This window comes from Amphiprion ocellaris, chromosome 11, assembly GCF_022539595.1.
Source record: "Amphiprion ocellaris isolate individual 3 ecotype Okinawa chromosome 11, ASM2253959v1, whole genome shotgun sequence".
NCBI lineage: Eukaryota > Metazoa > Chordata > Actinopteri > Pomacentridae > Amphiprion > Amphiprion ocellaris.
The window spans coordinates 2,401,604-2,428,565 of record NC_072776.1 but is presented as its reverse complement, the minus strand read 5'-3'; the positions used below and the strand labels follow the sequence as shown (position 1 = coordinate 2,428,565).

General features: G+C 38.6%; 1 protein-coding gene and 1 long non-coding RNA gene across 2 annotated transcripts; one reads left to right on the top strand and one right to left on the bottom strand.

Moving 5' to 3' along the window:
• Positions 1–570: 570 nt before the first annotated feature.
• On the top strand, positions 571–20,821 carry tspan7b (tetraspanin 7b). The gene is made up of 8 exons (XM_055014940.1): positions 571–838; positions 11,880–12,068; positions 13,275–13,349; positions 13,444–13,539; positions 15,098–15,253; positions 15,499–15,582; positions 15,717–15,802; positions 17,216–20,821. Exons 1-7 carry the CDS (start codon positions 773–775, stop codon positions 15,783–15,785), a joined length of 735 nt encoding a protein of 244 aa, XP_054870915.1. The 5' UTR covers positions 571–772; the 3' UTR covers positions 15,786–15,802; positions 17,216–20,821.
• On the bottom strand, positions 20,602–25,371 carry LOC129349958 (uncharacterized). The gene is made up of 2 exons (XR_008603128.1): positions 24,940–25,371; positions 20,602–24,854 (listed from the first exon to the last, which is right to left on the bottom strand). It is a non-coding gene; the product is annotated as an uncharacterized LOC129349958 (long non-coding RNA).
• Positions 25,372–26,962: the final 1,591 nt, after the last annotated feature.

The window sequence follows — 26,962 nt, the reverse complement described above, 5'->3', positions numbered from 1 at the left end:
ATATATATGTGGACATCAGAAGTTTCACTGTGAAAATATATATTTTTCCACATTTTCAAACTTTAAAACGGGTCAATTTGACCCGCAGGACGACACGAGGGTTAAAATAGCAAATTTCAGATAGATAGATAGATAATCTGGAATAACTTACATTTTTACAGGTTGTTATGGAATATTAATTTTTTACAGGATACTTTTACTTATGTAAAATTCCCAGACAGAAATATTAGTTTACATGTTAATTGTGATCACCAAAAATTATATATTTTTATATATTCAGATAGCAATTCATTGTTTTACAGTGTGCAGCCACAAAATTGTCCATTTTACTTTATTCAAATTACTAGAACTTCACAGATATTTGCTGATATATTTTGATTGCGATTCTACAGTTATTAACTAATTTAACAGAACAGGAAAAATCTGTGAAATAGAAAAATTTGAATGTTGTTTTGTTTTTGTTTTGTTTTTTTACAGTGTACTTTTCCTTCAGTAACGTTGCAGGACTCTGACTTGTAATGTGGCATTTTTACAGTGTGGTATCCTCCTTAGACTGAAGTAAAGGATCTGAATCTACTGCGCTAACAGTGTTTCTCTGTGTGCTCAGTGATCTCCGCAGTGATCTGCCGCTAAATGAGCGCCACATTGATGAGAACCTGCTGGCGGCTCTGGTGACGCCGTGCGGCTGCTTGAGCGCAGGACGCAGCGCAGCGACGTTTCTGTTTTTTTCCTGTTCCTCCTCACAGCGGCTCGAACTGACGGCAGATCCACCATGGAGACCAAACCGGTCATCACCTGCCTTAAAACCCTGCTCATCGTCTACTCCTTCGTCTTCTGGGTACGTACTCGGTGCCGTCTTTGTGTTTTTTTGTTTTTTTAATAAAACAACCTTTGCGGTGAATTGACGCGCGGCTCCATGTTTTTGTTGTGCGTGATGAAGGGCTGGACAGAGGCGGCGGCAGCAGCAGCATCATCGACGGATTCATGCCGTCGTTTCACTGAATGATCGACACGGGCCGATTAGCGCACGTTTAGGTGCTATTTCTGCTCATATTTTGGCGTGTGATCGTGCGTAATGTGGAGTCGAGGCTGCACATTTCTCTGCTGCTGGGCGTCAGTGCGCATAAACATCCAAGCCAGCATCAGGATGTTAACATCACCGCGATGGTTTAAGTGATGAGAGCGACGTGAAGGGCCTAGTGGGGCTGACAGAGCCCGTTTAAAGCCCATTTTCTGGCCACATACTCCGCATTTTGGTTGCTATAGGTTCTTAAAGGGACCCTGCCTCCATATATAAATGTATATTCAGACTCCTGTTACGCACCAACTGTGCTGGAATGTGGCGCTGCTGTATTTTACTCACATATTTCCACCTCTTAAGGAAATATTCTGCATTTATCTGGCAGTTTTTGACACTAATTAGAAGTCAGTTCATTACAAAAAAAAATGTAAAAATACCAAAATATATGAAGTTCAAATTCTGCGTGTAAGTCGGTGCAGACAAGCATTACATTTATATATTTAATATGAAATGATGCTCCAATGAATTGCTTTTTACTACATATAATTAGATTTTCCTTATGTCCAAGTTTCAACGCGAGGCTCCTATGTGTAATTAAGTCATTTTGCTGCTTGTTTTTTGTGCTTTTTGTGTCTTCTAATGTGCCCTTCAGTGTTTTAAAAGTAGTTTTATTACAAACTAATTATTTCTTCTTCCACTAAATATAGATATAGAGACAATACCAGTGTCCCCGCAGTGTTAGTACGTGTATTTAGGTACTTTATTCAAGTAAAATACTTCATTATGAATGAACATTAAGTAGAAAAGTGAAGGTTTTTATTATTTATTTGACTACTAGATAGCTGGAGGAACATTTATGAGTGTTTTATGTTGTTTATCACAGCAGGAGGACTCATTTTCTATCCAACTAGGTGATTAAACTCACTGTATAAAATGTATTTTATATGCTTAATGTGTGTTTTTAACCCTCCTGTTGTCCTCATTTTACGGGCACCAAAAAATATTGTTTCCTTGTCTGAAAAAAATCCAAAAATTCAGCAAAAAAAATTCCCCAAGTTTCTGAAAATTTGCAAAACCTTCAGGAAGAAAATTCCAGTAATTCCCTTAAAAGTTTTATTTTAAAGAAATTCCCATAAATTTGGCAAGAAAATTCTTGTAAATATTTTCAAGAAATGAGAAAAAATCTTCCAAAAAAATCCTAAAAATATCTAAAGTGATTCCATATATATCAGTAAAACTTCTAATATTCTCTTAAGAACATTCACATAAAAATCAACCAAAATCCAGTGAAATTCGCTGGATTTTGGTTGATTTTTTTGTGAATATTCTTAAGAAACATTTTTAACATTTCTTTTTTTCCAGCAAGAAATGTTCAAAGATTTCCCAAAAATGTTGAAAATGTGGAAGTTTCACTGTGAAAATATTTTTTCCCACATTTTCAAACTTTAAAACTGGTCAGTTTTGACCTGCAGGACGACACAAGGGTTAAACTCACTGTATAAAATGTATTTTATATGCTTATTGTTTGTTTTTAAAATCTTATAGCTGTTTAACAGAAAAATGAAAATGCTCAAGTAATGTTGCTTTAAACTGGGAGTGCAGAAAATCAGAAACACTGTCTGTAAACCGTGTTATGTGCTTTTTACAGCAATAATAATTACTTTTCTTAAAATATTCAGGTAATGTTTAGAGTGCTAATTACTTCCTGATCTGAACGGAACATTTTCAGTGAATTTGCTAAACAACTAGTTAAAAAAATCAGCATCACAGATTTCTAAAGCCTAAGATGATGCAAAAAAATGCATTTTATTTTGTCTGACCGCAGTAAATAACCCAGAGACATTCAGTTTACTGTTACGTAAGAGCAGCAAAAAGCAGCTGGGAGAAAAAGAAGCAGAGCTGCTGGTTTTGGTGTTTTTTAACTTTTCAGTTGATTTGACTAAATGATGTAATTGAGGATGATTGCCTCCACTCTGAAATGCTTGACCTAAAATGTTCAGATACTATTGGAATTATGCTGTTTTGTTGTTTATTCCTTTCGAGGCTGTGCTTTGTGGCAGTGATGGTGTTGGATTTTACTTCTCTGTGTTGGAATTAGAGCATATTTTCACCGTCATTAAGATGTTTTTTTAATGAAGCAGTGGCACAGAAGATGTTGAGAAGCACTGTTAAATGCTCTGACACCTGGATGGTTTTAAAGCTGAACTTTTAAAGCTGAAGATGTGTTTTTCTCCTGAAATGTCGTGTCTATGTGATTTTAGTTCTTTTTGTGGTGATTTTGGGCCTTTTAGTGGTGATTTTGGGCATTTTAGTGGTGATTTTGGGCCTTTTAGTGGTGATTTTGGGCCTTTTAGTGGTGATTTGGGGTCTTTTTGTGGTGATTTCATGTCTTTGTGGTAATGCTGACCCTTTTTTGGCAGCTTGGTCTCTCTTTGTGGTAATTTTGGTTCTTTTTGTAGTGATTTGGGGTTTTTTGTGGTGATTTTGGGTCTTTTTTGGTGATTTTGGGTTTTTTGTGGTGATTTTGTGTCTCTTTTTGGCAATGTTGACCCTTTTTTGGTGACTTGGTCTCTGTTTGTGGTTATTTATCAGCTTTTTTAGTTATTTTTGCTGTGATTTTTTACCAGAACTCAAATGCTTTTCCTCCTAAATGTCACGTGTCTATCTGCTGGACTGATGAAGTTCTGAGGCTCAGAAATGATGGAAAAAGTCTGTTAAAAAGTGATAAATCTGGACCCACCTCTATTGACTTCAAGGAAAATATTAACAGTATGAAGGTAGAACTCTATTGGAGATGAAGAACCAGATGATTCTGAGGGGTCATTTTGCTTCTTGTAGTGGAGATTTTGCATGTTTGTGATAATTGTGCATCTTTTTGTGGAGATTTTCTGTCTTTGAGTGGTATATTCACCTATATTTGTGGTGATTTGAGGTCATTTTGCAGTAGTTTGGACCCTGTTTGTGGTGCTTTTGTCTCTTTTTGTGGTAATTTTGACCTTTTCTTTGGTCGTTTTGCATCTTTTTGCGGAAATTTTGTGTCTCTTTGTGATGTATTTACCTATTTTGTGGTGGTTTGGGGTCTTTTAATGCTGATTTGGTCTCTTTTTGTAGTAATTTTCCAGCTTTTTCAGTTATTTTAGTGGCAGCTTTTACCAAAACTCACGTGACTATATGCTGTACTGATGAAAAGTACAGCAGATAGTGTTTAAACCGTTGGTTTTGTCTGACCGACAATCCCAAAACATAAAAACATTTATTTTTCTGTGGTAAATATACAAACTCTCCAATTTAGAAAGCAGAATCCAGAGAATTTCAGGTATTGTTGCTTGAAAAAATGACTTAAACAGTTATCAGAATACAATAAATTGTAATTTTGTCCACGAAGGACAGATGTAGTTGCAACATGTGGACCTGCAAGATCTTCATCAGGCAAACATTCATATGAACAAAGAGCTGGTTGCATAAAGAGAACAGCCCTGTTTATAATTTGCATAGTACATAATATAAAAAAACTGATATGAAGAGTTAAATTCTCTGAGTTTGCATGTGTCTATCTGTCATATTCCACCAGTGAGTTGAATCAATACTCCTGGAGGATTTCTACCAACTGTCTTGGGCAACAAATCCTCCCTCAGATTGGAAATAATGCAAAAACAAAAAGTTTGCGACGCTAAGCAAGCATCATAGAATAGCTCTAATACGAAGAATAGTTCTGATGATTGTAACAATCGATTCAAACCACCCGAAGCTTGGGGGATTAACTTGTGTTTGGTTTGGCTTTTGCTTTTGTTACCAGCTGTGTCTCCAAATATGAGCTAGTTTGAATATTACCCAACCTAAACACAACTGAATCGAGTACAGTTCTGACAATAATTGCTTGTTAGTGGCTCATTTCTGTGTGTTATTAAAACCAGGGGAGGGATTGTCCAATAAGAGCATGTAGAGAAGGTTTATCTGTCTAGAAGAGTTGAACTGTAGGGAGCCAAAACAGCTTCTTCTTGACATTTTGTGTCTCATTTTTTGTAATAGTTTGTCTTGTCTTTGTTGTTTTTTGACTTTTTTTGGTCTTTTTTTGGCGTTTTGTTTCTCGTTTTTGTAATATTTTGTCGTTTTTGTTGTTTTTTTGTCTTTTTTGTCGTTTTGTTTCTCGTTTTTGTCATTCTGCATCTCATTTTTGACGTTTTGTGTCTCATTTTTGTAATATTTTGTCTTGTTTTTTGTCTTTTTTTTCGTTTTGTTTCTCGTTTTTGTTGTATTGTTTCCTTGTCTTGATTGAGTTTTTTGTCTAATTTTTGTCATTTTGTGTTTTGCTTTATTCATTGTTTTGTTTGTCGTTTTTATCGGGTTTTTTTCATGCTTTTGTCATTTTTTGTCTCATTTGTGTCATTTGTGTAATTTTTTTGTCTCGTTTGTCAATTTTTTTGTCTAATTGTCTGTTTTTGTTTTGTTTCAAGTCGTCTTTCATTTTTTGTCATTTTGTTTCTCGCTTTTGTCGTTGTCTCATTTTTGTAATATTTTGTCTTGTTTTTTGTTGTTTTTTGTCTTTTTTTGTCTGACTTTTGTCGTTTTGTTTCTCGTTTTTTTCTTGGTGTTAAATCAAAGCTAGATTAACCCTAAATTTGCAGAACGAAGCCCTTCAGTGAAGATCTGCAGCCACGAAGTGCTGCAGCGGATCTTGTACCGGTGTCACAGATATGAAGCGTTATATTTAGCCTGGATTGGATGGCGTTGGAGTGCTCCTGTACATCTCCAGCGTCGGGTTTCAGGCATCCAAAGTGCAGAGGTGTCTCACGGGCTCGGCGGGGCGTCTCGTCTGAGAGGGGCGCTTGGCACCGAGCGTTCGGAGAGGCCGCCTCCATGTCAGGCCTCGGTTTCACTGTCAGCAGCTCGTCGCGGCGAATAACGTCTCGAGTGTGAAGAGCGGCGCTTTAAACACACACACACTCGGAGGACGGGGAATGCAGAGCAGGTGGCCAAGTCTGTGTTGTGTCCTCGCCAGCATATTTTGTCATCGCACCTTCTGTTTCTTTATTAGGCCGAGGCAGGAGGAGGAGGAGGAGGGTGACCTGTTTTAAACCCGGCGCTGTAACCAGGGTGGCCGGCCGGCATTGAATTTCAAACAAAACGTGCGGAGGGTTGCAGAGGGAAGGAGGGGAAAGAGCGTCTGTAGCTGTTTGGAATTCAGCAGCAGAAGCCTCCGAGTCGACACGATTTTCCCCCCGCCGCTTTACGGGCCTTGATTTCCCAGGTGGCTTCCAAATAAACGCTTTAGCGACAACAGGACGATCCTTTAGTTGCGCGACAGCGGCTCTTTGGGGGTGAGATGTTTTGTCACCGATGATGTAGACCAGGGGTGTCCAACATGCGGCCCGCGGGCCAAAAGCGGCCCTCCAGAGGGTCCAATCCGGCCCTCAAAGTGTAAAAATTCCAGAGAAGACATTAACTGCAGATTGTAAATTAGTAAAACTATAACTTTAAAATAATTTCTAGACCATGACAAGTTGTTTTGATCATAAAGTAAAATACTAGATTGTTCATTGTTCTTTTGTTGTTTTAAGTCTTGTTTTTGTAATATTTTGTCTTGTTTTTGTTGTTTTTTGTCTTTTTTTGTCTGACTTTTGTCATTTTGTTTCTTGGTTTTCTTGTTTTGTGTTTCCTTTTTGTCTCACTTGAGTTTTTTGTCTCATTTTTGTCATTTTGTGTTTTGCTTTATTCATTGTTTTGTGTCGTTTTTATCATTTTGTTTCATGCTTTTGTCATTTTTGTGTCTCATTTGTGTCATTCGTGTAATTTTTTTGTCTTATTGTCTGCTTTTTGTTTTGTTTCATGTTGTCTGTCTAGTTTTGTGTCGTTTTGTTTCTTGTTTTTGTCGTTTTGTGTTTCCTTTCTGTCTTGCTTGATTTTTTTTGTCTTATTTTTGTCATTTTGTGTTGCTTTATTCATTGTTTTGTGTATCATTTTTGTGGTTTTGCTTCATGCTTTTGTCATTTTTAAGATCAGATAAGATAATCCTTTATTGCTCCCCACGCCAGGGGAAATTCACGTTGTTACAACAATCTTATTTAGCAATAAACATAGTAATAGTAATAAAATAGCAGTAAAATAGTAATATTAACAATGTGTACAGGGATGAGAAATGAAAATGAATAAATACAGTATTGACACACTGCAAACAACACAATATAAAGTGGTTTGAAAAAATAAGTTTAAAAAAGTGCAAAGATGCAGCAAAGATGTTTGTGTCATTTGTGTAATATTTGTCTAATTGTCTGTTTTTTGTTTTGTTTCATGTCATTTGTCTCATTTTTTGTCATTTTGTTTCTCGTTTTTGTCGTTCTGCATCTCATTTTTGAAGTTTTGTGTCTCATTTTTGTAATATTTTGTCTTGTTTTTGTTTTTTAAAGTAAAATACTATATCATTCAGTTGTATCATTCAAAAGCACAAACTAAATGTGTGCTTTTGTAGATAAACTGATCTGTAAGCTGGAATGTATAAATGATAAACTGAGGCATAATGTTGAAATTCAATTTTATTTTTCTTAACAAATTTCAGTGTTTCATAATGTTTTGTTTAAAAAAAAGTTCATTAAATGTGATCATTTTCAGAATGTACTTTTTTGTACTAGAACAAAGGGAAAATTAGGAGTTGTGGTTATTTATAGGTTATTATTCTGTGATTTTACTGGTCACTGGAGATCACATTGGGCTGAATGCGGAACCTGAACTAAAATGAGTTTGACACTCCTGTTTTAGAGGGTTGAAAGTCCAGCCGGCTTTGAGCTGAGAAGAATGAATTGCTCATATTAAGTTGTATTGCGCTACAAAGGGGTTGCTTGATGTGACAGCATAATAATAGATTTGTCACTTTTTGCCGTGTCGTTGATGCTGCTGTATCCGCTAATATTTCTGCCTGTCAGACTTTCAGTGGTGACCAATGCTTTTCTACATTAACCCTCCTGTTGTCTTCATTTACGGGCACCAAAAAATATTGTTTCCTTGTCTGAGAAAAATCCAAAAATTCAGCAAAAAATTCCCCAAATTTCAGAAAATTTGCAAAACCTTCAGGAAGAAAATTCCAATAATTCCTTAAAAGTTTCCCTTTAATATTTTATTTTTTCAAAAATCCCCCTAATTTGGCAAGAAAATTCTGGTAAATATTTTCAAAAAATGAGTAAAAATCTTCCAAAAAATCCTAAAAATATCTAAAGTGATTCCATAAATGTCAGTAAAACTGATCAACCAAAATCCAGCGAAATTCGCTGGATTTTGGTTGATTTTTTTTGTGAATGTTCTTAAGGAACATTTTTAACATTTCTTTTTTTTCCACCAAAAAATGTTCAAAGATTTCCCAAAAATGTTGAAAATGTGGATATCAGAAGTTTCACTGTGAAAATATTTTTTTCCCACATTTTCAAACTTTAAAACGGGTCAATTTTGACCTGCAGGATGATATGAGGGTTAATATGTCAGATTGCATGTTTTTTGAATTCATTGGTGTGATCTGACTTCTTTCAGTAGCAAAATATGTAAAGTTATCCAGAAAAAAAGCAACCCCAGCGCTAAACTGATCCTGTGCCGGCCAGTTAGCTTGTTGTGGGAAGTGTTGCAAATCAACGAGCACAGCCGCTTTATGGCAAATATTGGATTTTGAAATGATTTTTGCATCAGTGAAGTGATGAAGTGGTTTATTCGTCAGGTGTTTGATTTGAATCATCAGCCGTAACCTCAACAGAAACGCCCTCAGTGTTGATCGATGGTGTTATCTGTTTGCAGCGGGTTTTAAATCCGTCACATTAAGTGCATTCAGGAACAGAGACAGCAGCGCGTTCCTTCTAAACCAAGGGTGTCCAACATGTGGCCCGTGGGTCAAAACTGGTCCTCCAGAGGGTCCAGTCCGACCCTCAAAGTGTAAAGACTCCAGAGAAGACATTAACTGCAGATTGTAAATTAGCAAAACTTTAAATTTAGAATAATTTCTAGACCATGACAAGTTGTTTGGATCATAAAGTAAAATATTAGATTGGTCATTGTTCTTTTGTTGTTTTGTGTCTCATTTTTGTAATGTTTTGTCTTGTTTTTGTTGTTTTTGTCTTTTTGTGCCTGACTTTTGTCTTCGTTGTGCTTTTTGTCTAATTTTTGTCATTTTGTTTCACTTTGTTCGTTGTTTTATGTCTCGTTTTTGTGCTTTTGTGAGTTTTTTGTCTCACTTGTGTTGTTTGTCTTTGTTTCTTTTTTTGTCTTGTTTTTGTCCATTTTTTGTCACTTTCCAACTTTTTTATCAAATTTTTTGTCTCTTTTTTGTTTTGTTTCATGTGGTTTGTCTCATTTTTTGTGATTGTGTTTCTCACCTTTGTCTTTCTGTGTCTCATTTTTCTAATATTTTGTCTTGTCTTTGTTTTTTGTCTTTTTTTTGTCTAACATCTGTCATTTTGATAACAGATTTCATAAAGTAAAATACTATAGTATTCAGTTCCAAATGACTAAATGTTGTGTTCCTTTTTTGATAAACTGTGATCAGTTAGTTGTAGTGTGTAAATGATAAACTGAGGCTGAATGCTGCTGAAATTTTATTTATTTTTCTTAAGAAATTTCAGTTTGTTCATAATGTTTTGTAAAAAGATAATTCCTTCAGAATGCATGTTTTTGGTACTAAAACAAAGGAACCATTAGGAGTTGTTGTTCTTTATAGGTTATTATGCTGTGATTTTACTGGTCACTGGAGATCAAACTGGGCTGAATGTGGAACCTGAACTAGAATGAGTTTGACACACCTGTTTTAGCTCACAGTTTAAACTCTCTGTCCTTGTGTGTCAGAACGTTGATATGAAAATTCATGGGAAGGTTTCCACTGCAGCTGTACCAGATATTTTCAATCTACGGGTTCAAAGGACATCTTGAAGCTTTGTTTACAAACCGAAGACAAATAATTCGGAACAATGCGGCAGTCAGAGGACAGGCAGGCCAGAGGCTGCTGATTTGTCACGGTTAAAAACCTTTGTAACGATCATTATGAGCACACCCAGCAACGGGGCGAAGTCGAAATGTTGTTAACACCATCATTAACCTGCAAAGAGCGAGAACAGTCTGAGTTTATGCAAGAAAGATCTGATATTGTTGCTCGTCATTTTAACGTGGCTTACTAATAGCTGCACTGGAAAAAATGCCCCTCTCAAAACAAGAAAAAAACTTTTACCTTGAAATAAGTGAAAAAATCTGCCAATAGAACAAGTGAAAAATGACTTGGTAAGATTTCTTGAAATAAGATATGATATTTAGGATGTTGAAATCTTACAATTAGCTGGGAAAACTTATTTTAAGCTCTATTTTACCAGGATGGTCAAGCTTAGGTGTCTTAAAATAAGCCAGATGTGCTAAAAAAAATTAGCAGTTTTTCACTCAAAAATAGATTTTTTCTTTCATGTAACCTCCTAATTTGGGATGTTTTAACCCTCCTGTTGTCCTCATTTACGGGCACCAAGAAATATTGTTTCCTTGTCTGAAAAAAAATCAGCAAAAAAAATTCCCCAAATTTCTGAAAATTTGCAAAACCTTCAGGAAGAAAATTCCAATAATTCCTTAAAAGTTTCCTTTGAAAGTTTCATTTAAAAAAAAAATCCTCCAAATTTGGCAAGAAAATTCTTGTAAATATTTCCCAAAAAATGAGTAAAAATCTTCCAAAAAAAATCCTAAAAATATCTAAAGTGATTCCATATATATCAGTAAAACTTCTAATATTTTCTTTAAGAACATTCACATAAAAACAACCAAAATCCAGCAAAATTCGCTGGATTTTGGTTGATTTTTTTCTAATGTTCTTAAAGAAACATTTTTTTTTGCATTTCTTTTTTTGCATCAGAAAATGTTCAAAGATTTCCCAAAAATGTTGAAAATGTGGACATCAGAAGTTTCACTGAGAAAATTTTTTTTTTTTTTCCCACATTTTCAAACTTTAAAACGGGTCAATTTTGACCCGCAGGACGACACGAGGGTTAAACTTATTTTGAGTTTTCTTGCAAAATTCAACTCAAAACAAGATAATTTCAAGATTGTTTGACTTAACAAGATATTTAAGATGCATTGTCTTAAAACAAGTCCCTCCATCTGCTGAAATGTCACTTGTTAAGTGAATTTATCTTAAATCAAGTGGGATGAGACATTCTGACTAAAAATAAGACAAATAGACTTGGTAAGATTTAGAGTTTTTGCAGTGTGCTGAGAGCTGAGTGAATCCGCTCGTCGGTTTGAGAGTTTTCAGGTAGCTCAGAGGCGTTTAGCCCAGGCTGCCTCCTCTCCAGCCAGAGGGCCTGGCAGCAGGATGGCCAGCAGCCTCCTCTCTGGAAGGAGGGAGGTTAGGATGATGAGTTGGCCCTCGCCGGAGTCAGATCATCAGCAGCCGTTCCACACCCCGCTCCCTTTCCGCTGCCAGCAAGACATACCCAGCTGAGACATGCAGCGCTTCAGCTGCCTCGTACAACACACTCTTTTATCCGCAGCCTTCATTTGAAATGCTAAGAGAGGTGCAACAGGAGGAAGCGTCTCGCCTCGGATCAAAGAGCTCCTTTGATTTGCCCTCTTTTCCTTTTCTCTCGCTCCCCCTGTGCGTGCGAGTGCAGGCATATTCATAAAGCAGGTGATTGCCATCCCGTACTCCAGATAAATTTGCGTCTTCTGTCTCCCATCTCCTCCTCCTTACTCTAATTGCTCGCCTTTCTTGTTCCACCTTGATCCTCTTTCTCCTCTTCCTCCCCCTCGTCACGCCGCTAAAACACAACTATTGTAGTATTGCAGCAGCGCGGAGATAAAGGCGCCGTTCGCTGCTTTCATTCTGCTCCCTGTGCTTGCTCTGTTCCACCTGCAGATAACAGGAGCCATCCTGCTGGCGGTGGGAGTATGGGGGAAGCTGATGCTGGGCCCGTACATCTCTCTGATCGCCGACAACTCCACCAACGCCCCGTACGTCCTCATCGGCACCGGCACCGTCATCATCGTCTTCGGCCTGTTTGGATGCTTCGCCACCTGCAGAGGAAGCCCATGGATGCTGAAGCTGGTGAGGAGGGGAGGGACGAATTAGCCTCAGGTCACATGATGCGGGGAGTAATGGTTGACCTCTATCCCCGTGGAGAGGGATGAGAAATCCACGAGATGCTTCAGGGCACTTTGTTCAGTTAACCCCCCTGTTGTCCTCATTTACAGGCACCAAAAAATATTGTTTCCTTGCCTGAAAAAAATCCAAAAATTCAGCAAAAAAATTCCCCTAATTTCTGAAGATTTGCAAAACCTTCAGGAAGAAAATTCCGATAATTACTTAAAAGTTTCCCTTAAAAAATTAATTTTTAAAAAATTCCCCAAATTTGGCAGAAAATTCTTGTATATATTTTCAAGAAAAATTGTAAAAATTTTCCAAAAAAATCCCAAAAATATCTAAAGTGATTACATATATATCAGTAAAAGTTTTTTTCTTTAAGAACATTTGCATAAAAATCAACCAAAATCCAGCGAAATTCACTGGATTTTGATTGATTTTTATGTAAATGTTCTTAAAAAGCATTGTTTTTTTTATTTCTTTTTTTCCACCAAAAATGTTCAAAAATTTACCAAAAATGTTGAAAATATGGACATCAAATGTGTCAGTTTTGCATTTTCATCTTTAAAACATTTACAGGCACCAAAAATATTGTTTCCTTGCCTGAAAAAAAATCCAAAAATTCAGCAAAAAAATTTCTGAAAATTTGCAACACCTTCAGGAAGAAAATTCCAATAGTTCCTTAAAAGTTTCCCTGAAAAGTTTTATTTAAAAAAGAATCCCCCAAATTTGGCAAGAAAATTCTTGTAAATATTTTCAAGAAATGAGTAGAAATCTTCCAAAAAAGTCCTAAAAATATCTGAAGTGATTACATATATATCAGTAAAACTTCTGATATTTTCTTTAAGAACATTCACATAAAAATCTTTTTTTTCAATGTTCTTAAAAAACATATTTTTTAACATTTCTTTTTTCCACCAAAAATGTTCAGAAATTTCCCCAAAATGTTGCAAATGTAGAAATCAGAAGTTTAACTGTAAAAATATATATTTTTTCCACATTTTCAAACTTTAAAACGAGTCAGTTTTGACCCGCAGGACGACACGAGGGTTAATGTTGGTCAAGTGAGTGTGTTTGAGTGTGTGTTTGTGTTACAGTGTGCAACCACAGGCAAATGATATCCCTCTAAGGCAGAGGCTTTTCATGCAAATCTCCCCTCTCTCCCTGCAGTATGCCATGTTCCTGTCGCTGGTCTTCCTCGCCGAGTTAGTGGCAGGGATCTCTGGATTTGTGTTTCGCCATGAGGTGGGTTCACAAATCCCAATCATTAACACTACAGCTGTGTACGGTGCTCCTATCCTGCTCATGCGAGTGATAATTGTGTGCTTGCATGCTGCAGATAAAGGGAACCTTTCGCAGAACATACACCGACGCTGTCCTGAACTACAACGCCGATGATGAGGCGAGCCGTGCCGTCGACAACCTGCAGCACAAGGTGAGCAATCAACCAGGAGGGGCTGATTACACCCCAGACACTCAAAAAATAATTAGTTGGATTTACGTAATAGAGTTATGTCAACAATTTCCACACAGCGCAGTTAATCCTCGTGTCGTGCTGCGGGTCAAATTGACCCGTTTTAAAATTTGAAAATGTGGGAAAAAAAAATATTTTCACAGTGAAAACTTCCACATTTTCAACATTTTTGGGAAAACATTTTTTGATGCAAAAAAGAAATGCTAAAAAAAAAAATGTTTCTTTCAGAACATTCAGAAAAATTTTTTTTTCCGAAAGTTCTTAAAGAAAATATTAGAACTTTTACTGATATATATATGGAATCACTTTAGATATGTTTAGGACTTTTTTGGAAGATTTTTATTCATTTTTTGAAAATATTTAAATTTTTTTATTTTTTACATTTTTATTTCTTGCCACATTTGGGGATTTAAAAAGAACTTTTAAGGGAAACTTTTAAGGAATTTTTGGAATTTTCTTTCTGAAGAGTTTTCAACTTTTTTATAAATTTGGGGAATTTTTTGCTGAGTTTTGGGATTTTTTTTCAGACAAGGGAACAACTTTTCTTGGTGCCCGTAAATGAGGACAACAGGAGGGTTAAGTAACTCCAAATTAAAATCCTTTGATTCCTTGAAAAATCACATTTATGCCACGAGCTGCACAGAAACCTCCCCTTAATGGAGAGCAGAGATGCTGCTGGTGATGGAGGAGCGGTGAGAAAAGATTGTGAAGATCTGGATGGATGCGATGTGGATCAGAACTGCTGATGAGTTCAACGGAAGGATCCATTAGCGCTGGAGGTGGAGGAGGGTTTCATCTGAAATGACAGCTGCAGAAAAAAAGAACAGCTTTAACATTTGACAGCAGTGCAATGAATGAATCACAGATCGACGCTGTGGCAAAATCTGATTGGTTTATCTATGGAAAGAACACCCTCAGTCAGCTGATATGATGAGTTAGGAGTGAGAGGAGACAGAGATAAAAGTATTCACCCCCTTTAGAAGTTTTCTCCCTTTAATCAAGGTCTATTCAATGTTTTTTTATAAAAATAGATTATTTTGTGTCTAAGTGAAAGCAGATTTCTACCAAGTGTTGTCAATTAACTGAAAAACATTCACAAAAAACAAAAAAAATCAACCAAAATCCAGTGAATTTCACTGGATTTTGGTTTATTTTTATGTGAATGTTCTTAAGAGAATATTAGAAGTTTTACTGATATATATGGAATCACTTTAGATATTTTTAGGATTTTTTTGGAAGATTTTATTCAGTTTTTTGAAAATATTTACAAGAATTTTCTTGCCAAATTTGGGGGATTTTTAAAAATAAAACTTTTAAGGGAAACTTTTAAGGAATTATTGGAATTTTCTTCCTGAAGGTTTTGCAAATTTTCAGAAATTTGGGGAATTTTTTTGCTGAATTTTTGGATTTTTTTTTGGACAAGGAAACAATATTTTTTTGGTGCCTGTAAATGAAGACAGCAGGAGGGTTAAGGGACAATTTGCTCTGCATTCTTTCCCCTTTTCTGCCTGTTTTTTAGCTGCGTTGCTGTGGAGTTTATAACTACACCAGCTGGTCTAAGAGCGTCTACTACCCCTCCAACGGCATTCCTGCCAGCTGCTGCTTCAACTCCTCCGACTGCAACCCTGAAGACCTCCGCAATGCAACTCTAGCTCCGAGCAAGGTCTTCCACCAGGTCAGCGTTTTATCCTGTTCTCCTACAGCTCACCTGTCTGCTGCTTGCTGTTCTAGACTCTCACCAGTTAGAAGGTGACTGTACTTACATCTAATGCATCCTTATATATCTATTTCAAACCATGTCTCTTCTCCACACACTAACAACTGCCTCAGATACTCTCCCAGATCCCCATCATGCCCCTAATTTGTACCTTTAACACGTCCATGTTCCCTGTGCGGACTAACCTGCCCCCTGTGTTTCAGGGCTGCTTTGAGCTGGTCACTTCATTCATGGAAACCAACATGGCCATCATTGCGGGAGTGACGTTCGGCATCGCCTTCTCACAGGTAAGCTTGTGTGGCAGCTAGCATTTGTGTATAAATAAACCAATAATACACCGTTATATGGAGATGTGGTTACTTAAAACCAGAAAATTTGTAAGAAAATCAACGAATGCAGTTAATTTTTCCTTTTCTTTCAGCTGATTGGCATGTTGCTGGCCTGCTGTCTGTCCAGGATCATCACAGCCAATCAGTATGAGATGGTTTAGCTGATGTGACGTGGCAGGTGAGAATTAAAGCCACTCCTTCCAATATTCTAATACAGGGGTCCTCGGTTTACGACGTCATCGACCTACGGTCATCGTTCATCGTTACGTCAGAACTGGTTACGTGGAGCTAGTTGATGAATACGTCGTCACGCGGCGCTATAAGACGGCTTTGTTTCCATTCTCTGGTTGTACGCCACCTTGGATTGTGCTACATTCACTAACTTTTTGTCCTTCATTATGGCTCCCAGCGTAAGTCAGACTCTTCTGATGCTTGGAAGAAAAGGAAAGCCGTCTCCATGGAAGTAAAATTAGATAGAATAAAACGCTGGGAACAGGGCCAAACACCGACCAACATGGGTCCAGTTGTAAAAACTTATTGTAGCGACCATCTGTGATGAATGAGAGAGACTTTATCTGGTTCTCTGCTGGTTTATTGAACCTTCACACAGGCTACTGTGGACCGTAGCCAACGCCAGAATAACTAGAAAAACCCCATAACTTAGCTCCAGAATTAGCCACCGTTCCCAGCTCTCTCTACTGCTGACTCTCAGCCAATCAGAGGTGAGCTAACTAAACATGGCACGTTCACTGACATTAGGGAAATCTGGAACTGAACAATAAACATTGAAACCTCAACATCAACAACAATATCAGGCCGTTAAAATATTCTGTTATCTTCTTGTAAAATGATTCATACATGCATGAAAGTCGTTGGTATCCATGACTTTATGAAGAACTGATTGATATTGTGATGCACGGAACGGCTTTGGTTACATTTTCACCAGAGTTCCGACTTACGGCGAAAATCGTCTTAACCCTCCTGTTGTCTTCATTTACAGGCACCAAAAAATATTGTTTTCTTGTCTGAAAAAGATCCAAACATTCTGCAAAAAAATCCCCCAAATTCCTGAAAATTTGCAAAACCTTCAGGAAGAAAATTCCAAAAATTCCTTAAAAGTTTCCCTTAAAAGTTTTATTTTTAAAAAATCCCCCAAATGTGGCAAGTAAGTTCTTGTAAATATTTTCAAAAAATGAATAAAAATCTTCCAAAAATCCTAAAAATATCTAAAGTGATTTCATATATATCAGTAAAACTTCTGATATTTTCTTTAAGAACATTCACTAAAAAATCAACCAAAATCCAGTGAAATTCACAGGATTTTGGTTGATTTTTGTGTGAATGTTCTTAAGAAACATTTTCAACATTTCTTTTTTTCCACCAAAAAACCTTCAAAGATTTTCCAAAAATGTTGAAAATATGGACATCAGAAGTTTCACTGTGAAAATATAGATTTTTTCCCCACATTTTCAAACTTTAAAACGGGTCAATTTTGACCCGCAGGACGACAGGAGGGTTAATAAACACTGAGATGAAAAGATACGAGTCTAGAAATGCATTAAAATGTGTGAACTCTTCTTTGTATTTTCAGGGAGATGAAGAGAAGAAGAGACAAAGTGTCTCGACACATGACCAGAGTAAATTCCCCTGAAACGCTATCACACATCTGATCTGGAATTTACCTCCCTCCATCTCTCTGCCTGTGATCTCCATGTAATATCTTAATGTACCTTACTGTAAAGCACCATTCCTCCACTCACTGCAGCTGCATCCATGCTTCCAGTACATCATCGCATCGCCGCTTTGACGTAGAAGTTGCTCATTAGTGCATATCTGGGATCAGTACAGCCCACAGCGAGCAGGTAGACCGGAGCCGTCTGATTGGACGGCGGCGTTGGTCTCAGATGGGCGATCGGTCGCGACTCGGCTTCTCGGCTGGTTGCAGCATGCTCCACCGAGCGTCATCAGAAGACCACTGCACATCTCTGTACAGAATGACATTACTAAAAGCTTGAAAGTTTCTTAGATAGGTTTAGTTTTGCTTTTGACTTTGCTATCGCTCATCACTGTATATTCCTACGGTTGTGACATTTTTGTGAATTGATTACCGAGGGGGATGTTTTCAGTTTATATGAAATATAGGGGAGCTGAGAGAGGAGAGAAAAGGGAGAGTTGTGCAGAGTATTTTTACCTGAAAGAAAGAACGATATTTTTTTAGTCCAAATTATTTAATTTAAATGAATGACACATTATGTGGTAAGCTGAATATCCGTTTAAGCTCTAATCTGGAACAAATACACAAGAACACACAAAACAAATGCAAATCTTTGCTGTAAAAGCTCCTTGAAATAAAGCCGAACTCTACATTCACAGCCTTTAAATACACCTGAATTCATTCTTTATGCTTTTAAGTCCATTTTATGGGGAAAAGAAACAAACAAATGGCTTTAGTTGTGGAGTCTGAAGGCCTGGTTACACCAGCTGCCACCTACAGAGCAATAAACAGCTCATGAAAATACAGATTTCTCTTTGTTGAAACTGTTTTCTACTTAGACAGAGGAGGTTGAAATGAATCTGCAACACAGCTACAACAAAAAGCACAGTTTCCTACATTTTGTAACCTCAAGGATCAGCACTACACATGTCAAGTACAAAACTCAGATCCCTTAAAAACTCATCTGTGCATGAGAATGAACAATTTGCAATAGAATAGTGTTGCTTTTTAACCGACAACTAAGTGAGAAAAAGATGTTTTTTACCTTGCTAAAGAGCAAGTTAAAAAGTAACGCTATTCTCAAGTAAGAAACGACATAATGAATATAATCCATCGACCAATTTGCAAGTTTTTCCTCATGAAAGTCATCCCTTCCTGCACAGCTACACTCTTGCTCCCTTTTTTAACTACACATCCATTGTTAGTCTGCAGCTCAAGCACACCAGCTCACCTCCAACTCTGCTAAAACACTGTAAAACTACTCGTCACTACACAAAGACAAGTTGTAATATTGGAGTAATTCAGCCACACATGTTTGAGTTGCACCCTGGAATTTGCGTTTACTTCATAAAAATGCATTTTTGAGACTTCTTTGCTGCAGTTTAGAGGTGGAAATCCTCAATAATGGCATTGATGCGTAATTTGATCATAAAAAACACAATGCGGACATGTTAAGAAAAAAACTCTGACGAAATTCACGGAAATCTACTTTGCCTCAACGAGGTAATCTAATATTTGCTGCCATTACAATAAATGTAGTTTATTTAGCCGTAAAAGGTTCATATGCTGGTGTGACCGGGCCTTTTCAGGCTTTCAGTTAGGCCTCTAGTAATCTTTACAGTTAGCCAACTTAAAGTTCACTGTCGCTGAAGGTGTTTGTGGCTGGAGAGGCCTCACCTGAGGGGGCGAGATGCACTGAAATCAAGCACATGGTTGCAACGGGCACAATTTCAGATGAAAAGAATAAAGGAGAAAGATTGAGGCACACATATAAATAATTGTGAAGTATAATTGTCAGCCCTTCAAGTTCTGAAGTTGAAAAATGTGCACAGTTTCTGGATGCTGCTTGATGAGCCAACAAGTATTTAACCCTCCTGTTGTCCTCATTTATGGGCACCAAAAAATATTGTTTCCTTGTCTGAAAAAAATCCAAAAATTCAGCAAAAAAAATCCCCAAATTTCTGAAAATTTGCAAAACCTTCAGGAAGAAAATTCCAATAATTCCTTAAAAGTTTCCCTAAAAAGTTCTATTGAAAAAAAAAAAATCCCCCAAATTTGGCAAGAAAATTCTTGTAAATATTTTCTAAAAATCTTCCAAAAAATCATAAAATTATCTAAAGTGATTCCATATATATCAGTAAAACTTCTAATATTTTCTTTAAGAACATTCACAAAAAATCAACCAAAATCCAGTGAAATTCGCTGGATTTTGGTTGATTTTTTTGTGAATGTTCTTAAGAAACATTTTTAACATTTCTTTTTTTCCACCAGAAATGTTCAAAGATTTCCCAAAAAATGTCGAAAATGTGGACATCAGGAGTTTCACTGCGAATTTTTTTTCTCCACATTTTCAAACTTTAAACCGGATCAATTTTGACAGGAGGGTTAACAAATATTGACACCTAAGTATCTAAAGTAATGTTCTACTACTTCTTTTTCAGTTTTTTTGCGACGGTCAGTATTCAGCTTTAAAAACACTGGCTGAAAATCTTGTTTTTGCTGAATTTTACTAGTTAAAATACAGCAAAGCAACCCTTTTTTCAGCCTTCGAGGTTCATATCAGATCATTAGTGTCATTAATTCTTTTCTCCCGGTGGAATTTAAAGCCAGCGGTTTGTTACAAGGGGAGCAGTTGACATTAGCGGGACTCAGACGGCGTTCATCTCGTATTTACAGTATTCTGTGTAGTGCATCGACATGCTGCCATCATCATCATCACCATCTGTAGATATGTATTGGAAAATGTAATTTATATGATGTAATGTTTCTCATTCTAATATGCTAATCAGTATCAGTGTCGTGTCACGGTTTTGAATCCACACTTTGTGCTGTTAACCCGTATTTGTTTAATAGTTTATAGGAAACTCGCACTGGAAAAAGTACTTGTGGCTGATGTTTTCGTTGAGAGTAACGCGCAACATGTAGCCGTTTGAATTTAGCTGTATATTTATCATGGTTTGGTTGGCATTGGGTTTACAGTTTCACCAAGTGATTTTCTATCTCTCTTTCAGTGTGTGTGAGATTTAGTTTCTTTATCTACTATAACCCTGAGTGTGTCTATTTCTTGTATGGCGAGGTGTGTGTGTGTGTGTGTGTGTGTGTGTGTGTGTGTGCGTGCGTGCGTGCGTGCGTGCGTGCGTGCGTGCGTGTGTGTGGTGTGTGTGAGAGAGAGAGCGAGCGAGCGTGTCGACTTTGTGGATCCCGTTGTATTCAACTTTGGTCAGTATTAAGTTGTGGCTTTTTGAAAGTTCTTGCTTTGAAAGCTGTACATTTATTTAGTGAATGTATGTTTTCCAGCGCTCTGAAACTCTTACTTTACCTTCTCCGAACTGATATTGTTGACTGTAAATACTAAATTGTAATACCATCTAGCTTACACATGGGGTCACTAGACACTCAAGAAGTATTTCACCATGCTGTCTACTATTGACTAAGTCACCATCAGTGGTCTTATTATCAATAAATATACAGAATAACAGTTCAGTTTGACGTCTATTCATTGCTCCTGTAGCTGCTGAAGTGTATTGTAAACATGGTGGCTTTATTTCACTTTATATTGTTAACTGACCTCAGAAATAAAAAGAAAAGTACTTTCATCACAGGACATTTTCTACAAAAATCTAAGAAAGGATCAAGTGGCAAGTTATCTGGGCACCGTGTGTGACCAGAAATAGAGAAACACATTAACTGAATACAGACTGAATAAGAAGACTGGTCAACAAATGCAAAAAAAAAAACCCAAAGAAATTAGGTTCTTTTTAAAATGAATCCTAGACACATGGAAAAAGTCACACAATTAGTGAAATAGAGATAATGTGAATGCAGTGAATGTGCCCCAAATGATTAGAGTATAAATATGCTTGTATCTGGAAGGTCCCAGTCACTGGTGAATCAGTACTTCTGGCTATAACAAATAAATTTTAAAAAATCACAACAAGCAACTCTGTGAAAAGGTCAAATAAAAAAGGTAAAGGTAAATATATATACATGAAGATTTCCAAGTCACTAAATATTCCTTGGAGTTCAGTTAAATCCATCATAAAGAAGTGGAAAGAAATGGCAAATGTGTAAATCTGTCCAGAACAGGCCTCCCTTAACAACTGAGTGTCTGTGCAAGAAAGAGACTAGTGAGGGAAGGCCACTAAGACAACTATGACTCATCTGAGGCCACTAAGACAACTATGACTCCTCTGAGGCCACCAAGACAACTATGACTCCTCTGAGGCCACCAAGACAACTATGATTCATCTGAGGCCACCAAGACAACTATGACTCCTCTGAGGCCACCAAGACAACTATGACTCATCTGAGGCCACCAAGACACCTATAATTCTTCTGAAGCCACCAAGACAACTATGACTCCTCTGAGGCCACCAAGTCAACTATGACTCCTCTGAGGCCACCAAGACAACTATGACCTCTCTGAGATCACCAAGACAACCATGACTCCTCTGAGGCCACCAAGAAAACTATGATCCCTCTGAGGCCACCAAGACAACCATGACTCCTCTGAGGCCACCAAGACATCTATGATTCCTCTGAGGCCACCAAGACAGCTATGACTCCTCTGAGGCCACCAAGACAACTATGACTCCTCTGAGGCCACCAAGACAACTATGATTCCTCTGAGGCCACCAAGACACCTATGACTCCTACGAGGCCACCTTAATTCAATTACTAATCAACATGAAATTACACCTTTCCCCTTTAAACTGGTATTTGAATGAGGTTTGTGTAGCCTTTTTCACTGGGCCTTTCACATCCTTGTTTCTTCACTTTTTTAGTGCTGCAAGAAAACAATAAGTTTAATCACAAAATCAAGTACTACACATTACATTTCTGTACAAAAAAATACTTAAAAAAGGGAGAGATAAAAAGAAAAAATGGACATTTCAAGTTTACTTTCAAAAAATGAAGCAACACAAACAACCATTCGAGAGGAATAAAATGATTTAAGTCCACCCAACTTAATCCGGTGACATTAATTCAACTAATTCAATTACCAACTGGAGCAATTAATATAAGTTTGTCCAACAATTCTCTTTCTTTCCAGAGCGCTGAAGGCAGAGCGCATCAGCCGCGCATCAGCCGCTCCTCCACCGTGCCACCTTCGTCCACTTGGCGGCGCTTGAGTATCGGCGAAAAACGGAACCCGTGGAGAGATAAAAATAAAACGGAGGGGAAACCGCATATGTGGGAGCACCGCTCACACATCCTCCGTCTCCTTCCTCCTCCTCCTCCGCCGCCGCCGCTGCTGCTGCTGCTGCGGGCTGCATCGGAAATAAGGGCCGGAAAAGCGGTGCGCAGACGGCGAGGAGAGGCAGAGAGACCGCAGCCAGCCAACGGGGCTCGCTCCAATCTCGTTACGCAAATTACCGGCAGAGTGGCGCGGCAGTGGGTCCGCTAATGGAGCGTGCGTGCCGCTGGCTCCCGCGCCCCGCCTCGCCCTCGCCTCCGCCTCCCCGCTGTACATAATGGCTCCGAGGCTGGAGGGAGGCATCCACCGGGGAAGCGCTATTACTCACACGGACACACAAACCGGCCTCCGGAGCGCACAGACACGCTCATGCGCGGCCGCTCTAATTATGGAAAGCCGAGTCTGAGTGGTGATTAGGCTTCCAGCGCACGTTTTTAGAATGAAATGCGAAGTGTTTTTTTTCGCGGTATTTGAAGGAATAAAGAGAGAAAATTCAGACCTGTCTGGGGAAGCAGTCGACGGTAACCTGATCCATTTTGGTTCATGGTGGCTCAGCAGGACAGAAAAACACTGAGGTCAGGAGTTTAGGGCCTGATTCTCTGTGGGAAAGTCTCAGCATCTACGTGTCAACATCTTTTCTGTTCGTCAGGGTGGCCTAAATCACACCAACAGCTGTCACAATACTGCAAATAGCGCCACAAACCCTGTAAATGACCATATAATCCAAAACAAACTGCCGAGTTTCATGACTGCAGCTTTGATTTTACCATTAAACTCGCAATTTCTGCCACCTGCGTGTGAAAGTCGGAATGTTTTTGAAAATTCCTTCCATGCATAATTATAAAAGAAGAAGAAGCCGTTATTTTCATAAATACATTGCAGCATTGTGAAATTCTCTTCTCAGACAAAGGGTCGGCTTCTGGAGCAGGTAGGGTTGAGGGCCTTGCTCAAGGGCCCAAAAATGGCAGCATTGGGTCACGAACCTCCGACATTCTTATCAGCAGCCCAGAGTCTTTACCATTTAGCCACCAGAGCTTCTTCACATTCCCTGACATCCCTTCTGGGCGTAACTACAGGGTGAGCCATAACTTTCCATACATAGGAGAAATAAACATTTTATGTGGACCACCATGACAACTATGACTCCTGTGAGGCCACTAAGACAACTATGATTCCTCTGAGGCCACCAAGACAACTATGATTCGTCTGAGGCCACCTAGACAACTATGATTCCTCTGAGGCCACCTAGACAACTATGATTCCTCTGAGGCCACCAAGACACCTATGACTCATCTGAGGCCACCAAGATAACTATGACTCCTGTGAGGCCACCAAAACAACTATGACTCCTGTGAGGCAACCAAGACAACTATGACTTCTCTTTAGTCACCAAGACAACCATGATTCCTCTGAGGCCACTAAGACAACTATGAATTCTCTGAGGACACCAAGACAACTTTGAATTCTTTTTTGTCACCATGACAACTATGATTCCTCTAAGACCTCCATGACAACTATGACTCCTCTGAGAACACCAAGATAACAATGATTCCTCAGAGACCTCCATGACACCTAGGATTCTTCTGAGGCCACCAACTTGGTGGCACCAAGACAACTATGACTCATCTGAGGTCACCAAGACAACTATGAGTCCTGTGAGGCCACCAAGACAACTATGACTCCTGTGAGGCCATCAAGGGAACTATGACCCTGTGAGGCCACCAAGACAACTATGACTCTTGTGAGGCCACTAAGACAACTAGGACTCCTGTGAGGCCACTAAGACAACTATGATTCCTCTGAGGCCACCAAAACAACTATGACTACTCTGAGGCCACCAAGACAACTATGACTTCTCTTCGGTCACCAAGACAACCATGACTCCTGTGAGGCCAGTAAGACAACTATGACTTCTCTTCGGTCACCAAGACAACCATGACTCCTCTGAGGCCAGTGAGACAACTGTGAATTCTCTTTGGTCACCAAGATAACTATGACTCCTCTAAGGCCACCAGACATCCCTTCTGGGTGTAAGTACAGGATGGGCCATAAGTTCCATATATAGGAAAAATACACGTTTCATGTTGGTCAACCGTTTTTATATATATAATGTGTTTTATATGATTACCATTGTTTCCAAAACACATACTAATACATGTTTTCCACTGGTGATGAACTTGCATTAGCACAGTTGAAGTTCTGCTTGTAATGGCGTTGGTGATACGTTCCTGGAGATGATTTATGTCTCGTATCTTCACCTGATACACCATGGCCTTCAAGTGCCCCCAAAGATAGCATCAAACACATCTTCTAGGGTATCTGAAACATAAAAAATATACATTATACATTTTCCTATGTATGAGAACTTAATGGCCCACCCTGTATAGAGGGAACTCCAGAGAACCTGATGTGGAGCTTTTCCTTCCAGTTGGGTATTGGTGCACCCAAACACCTTGACGTCCTTTTGTAGATTCTTTCGTCAGGTGTTTCCTCTCTTTCCTTGAGGGTTGTCTGGTGCTCAGTCTTTCTTCGTCTACTGGTAATCGCTGAGTTTTCAACCATACCTCATCGCTACTGATCTCATCTGGGACTTATCCATCAGAAATGATACAAGGACTGAGCGGCCTTGGTGGAGTACTGCGCTCTCTGAATGCCTTTGTTGTTGTAGGATACAACCTTACGAAATGTAAATCAGAGAAAATAGAGACCTGATTTCAGTGTCATCAGTATCTAGAGTCTCCAAACATCCAAAAATGATGTTTTTTTAATTTAACACATTATGCTGTTTGTTTACCTCCGTAAAACTCACTGTTGCAGAAATGTCAGTTTTATTTTATTTTTTGGAAAAAAAAAAAAAAAAAAAAAAAAAAAAAAAATATATATATATATATATATATATATATATATATATATATATATATATATATATATATATGCTAATTTTTTTCTATATTTGGGTCTTACGGGGTTAAAGAGGGACTTGTGCTATTTCAGTCATATACACTGAAGTCTTTTCTTTTTCTATATTTAGTTTGGGGTTTTTTGCTCATTTTCTTCTATATTTGGGTTTATATGTTATTATTTTTGGTTTGCTTTTGTTTTATTTTTTTGCTCATTTTTTCTGTCTGTCGTTTGAGTTTATATATATATATATATATTAAAAAAAACATTTTTTGGTTTATTTATTTTTTACTCATTTTTTGGGGTCTTACAAGGTTAAAGAGGGACTTTTCAGAGCATCTTAGAATCATATATGCTGGCGTTCTCCATCGACTGCAGAATAATTTGTTTTACTGAAGTTTACCAGCTTCAAATCATAACATTAAGTTCTGCATGAGGCGGTATGAAAGAAATGTGTTTTTAAATAGCAGCTTAATCAGATTAAAAATCTTATTAAATCCATGACAGGAATTACTTTGTCTGCTTTCATATGATCTTATTATGAATTTCATTTCCCAAACTTGCAGAGGGAGCACTTAAGCACATAGAGACACTCCCTCATGATGCCTCATTTAGCAGCATAGAAAGGAATACAGCAGGCCTGTCCCATTCCATCTGTCTGTCTGTCTGCCTCCATGTGTGTCTGTGCGTCTGTCTGTCTGTCTGTCTGCATCCCTGTCTGTCTGCCTCCCTGTGTGTCTGTCTGTCTGTGTGTCTGTCTGTCTGCCTACCTGTCTGTCTGTCTGCCTCCCTGTGTGTCTGTCTGTCTGTGTGTCTGTCTGTCTGCCTACCTGTCTGTCTGTCTGCCTACCTGTCTGTCTGTCTGCCTCCCTGTGTGTCTGTGTGTCTGTCTGTCTGCATCCCTGTCTGTCTGTCTGCCTCCCTGTGTGCCTGTCTGTCTCTGTCTGTCTGCATCCCTCTGTCTGTCTGTCTGTCTGCCTACCTGTCTGTCTGTCTGCATCCCTGTCTGTCTGTCTGCCTCCCTGTGTGCCTGTCTGTCTGTCTGTCTGTCTGTCTGTCTGTCTGCATCCCTCTGTCTGTCTGTCTGTCTGCCTACCTGTCTGTCTGTCTGCCTCCCTGTGTGTCTGTGTCTGTCTGTCTGTCTGTCTGCCTCCCTGTGTGTCTGCCTGTCTGACTGTCTGTGAGGAGAGCTGTTGCTGCTGTTGTTCTTTCTGTTGTTCTTCTAATTGCTGCTGCCGCTTCGCCTCCAGCTTCCCCCGCTGAACCCAGACACCTTCTGCCTCGCACTTTTCAGCAACATGCAGCTGTGATGACAAGTACTAGAGTTCCCACTCAAGCTGCCTGTTCCTATAGCGCCTCACAGCACTCCTCGCCTCTCCTCCCCCCTACTTTCTCCTCTCTCCCTCGCTCTTTGAAGCCTCTGGGATGATGATGACACCCGGCGTAATCGGTGGATGCTCGGCTTCTGACATGACACACAATCGAGAAGCCCTTCCGAAGTGATCCGGGGTTCGTTGTTGCATTCA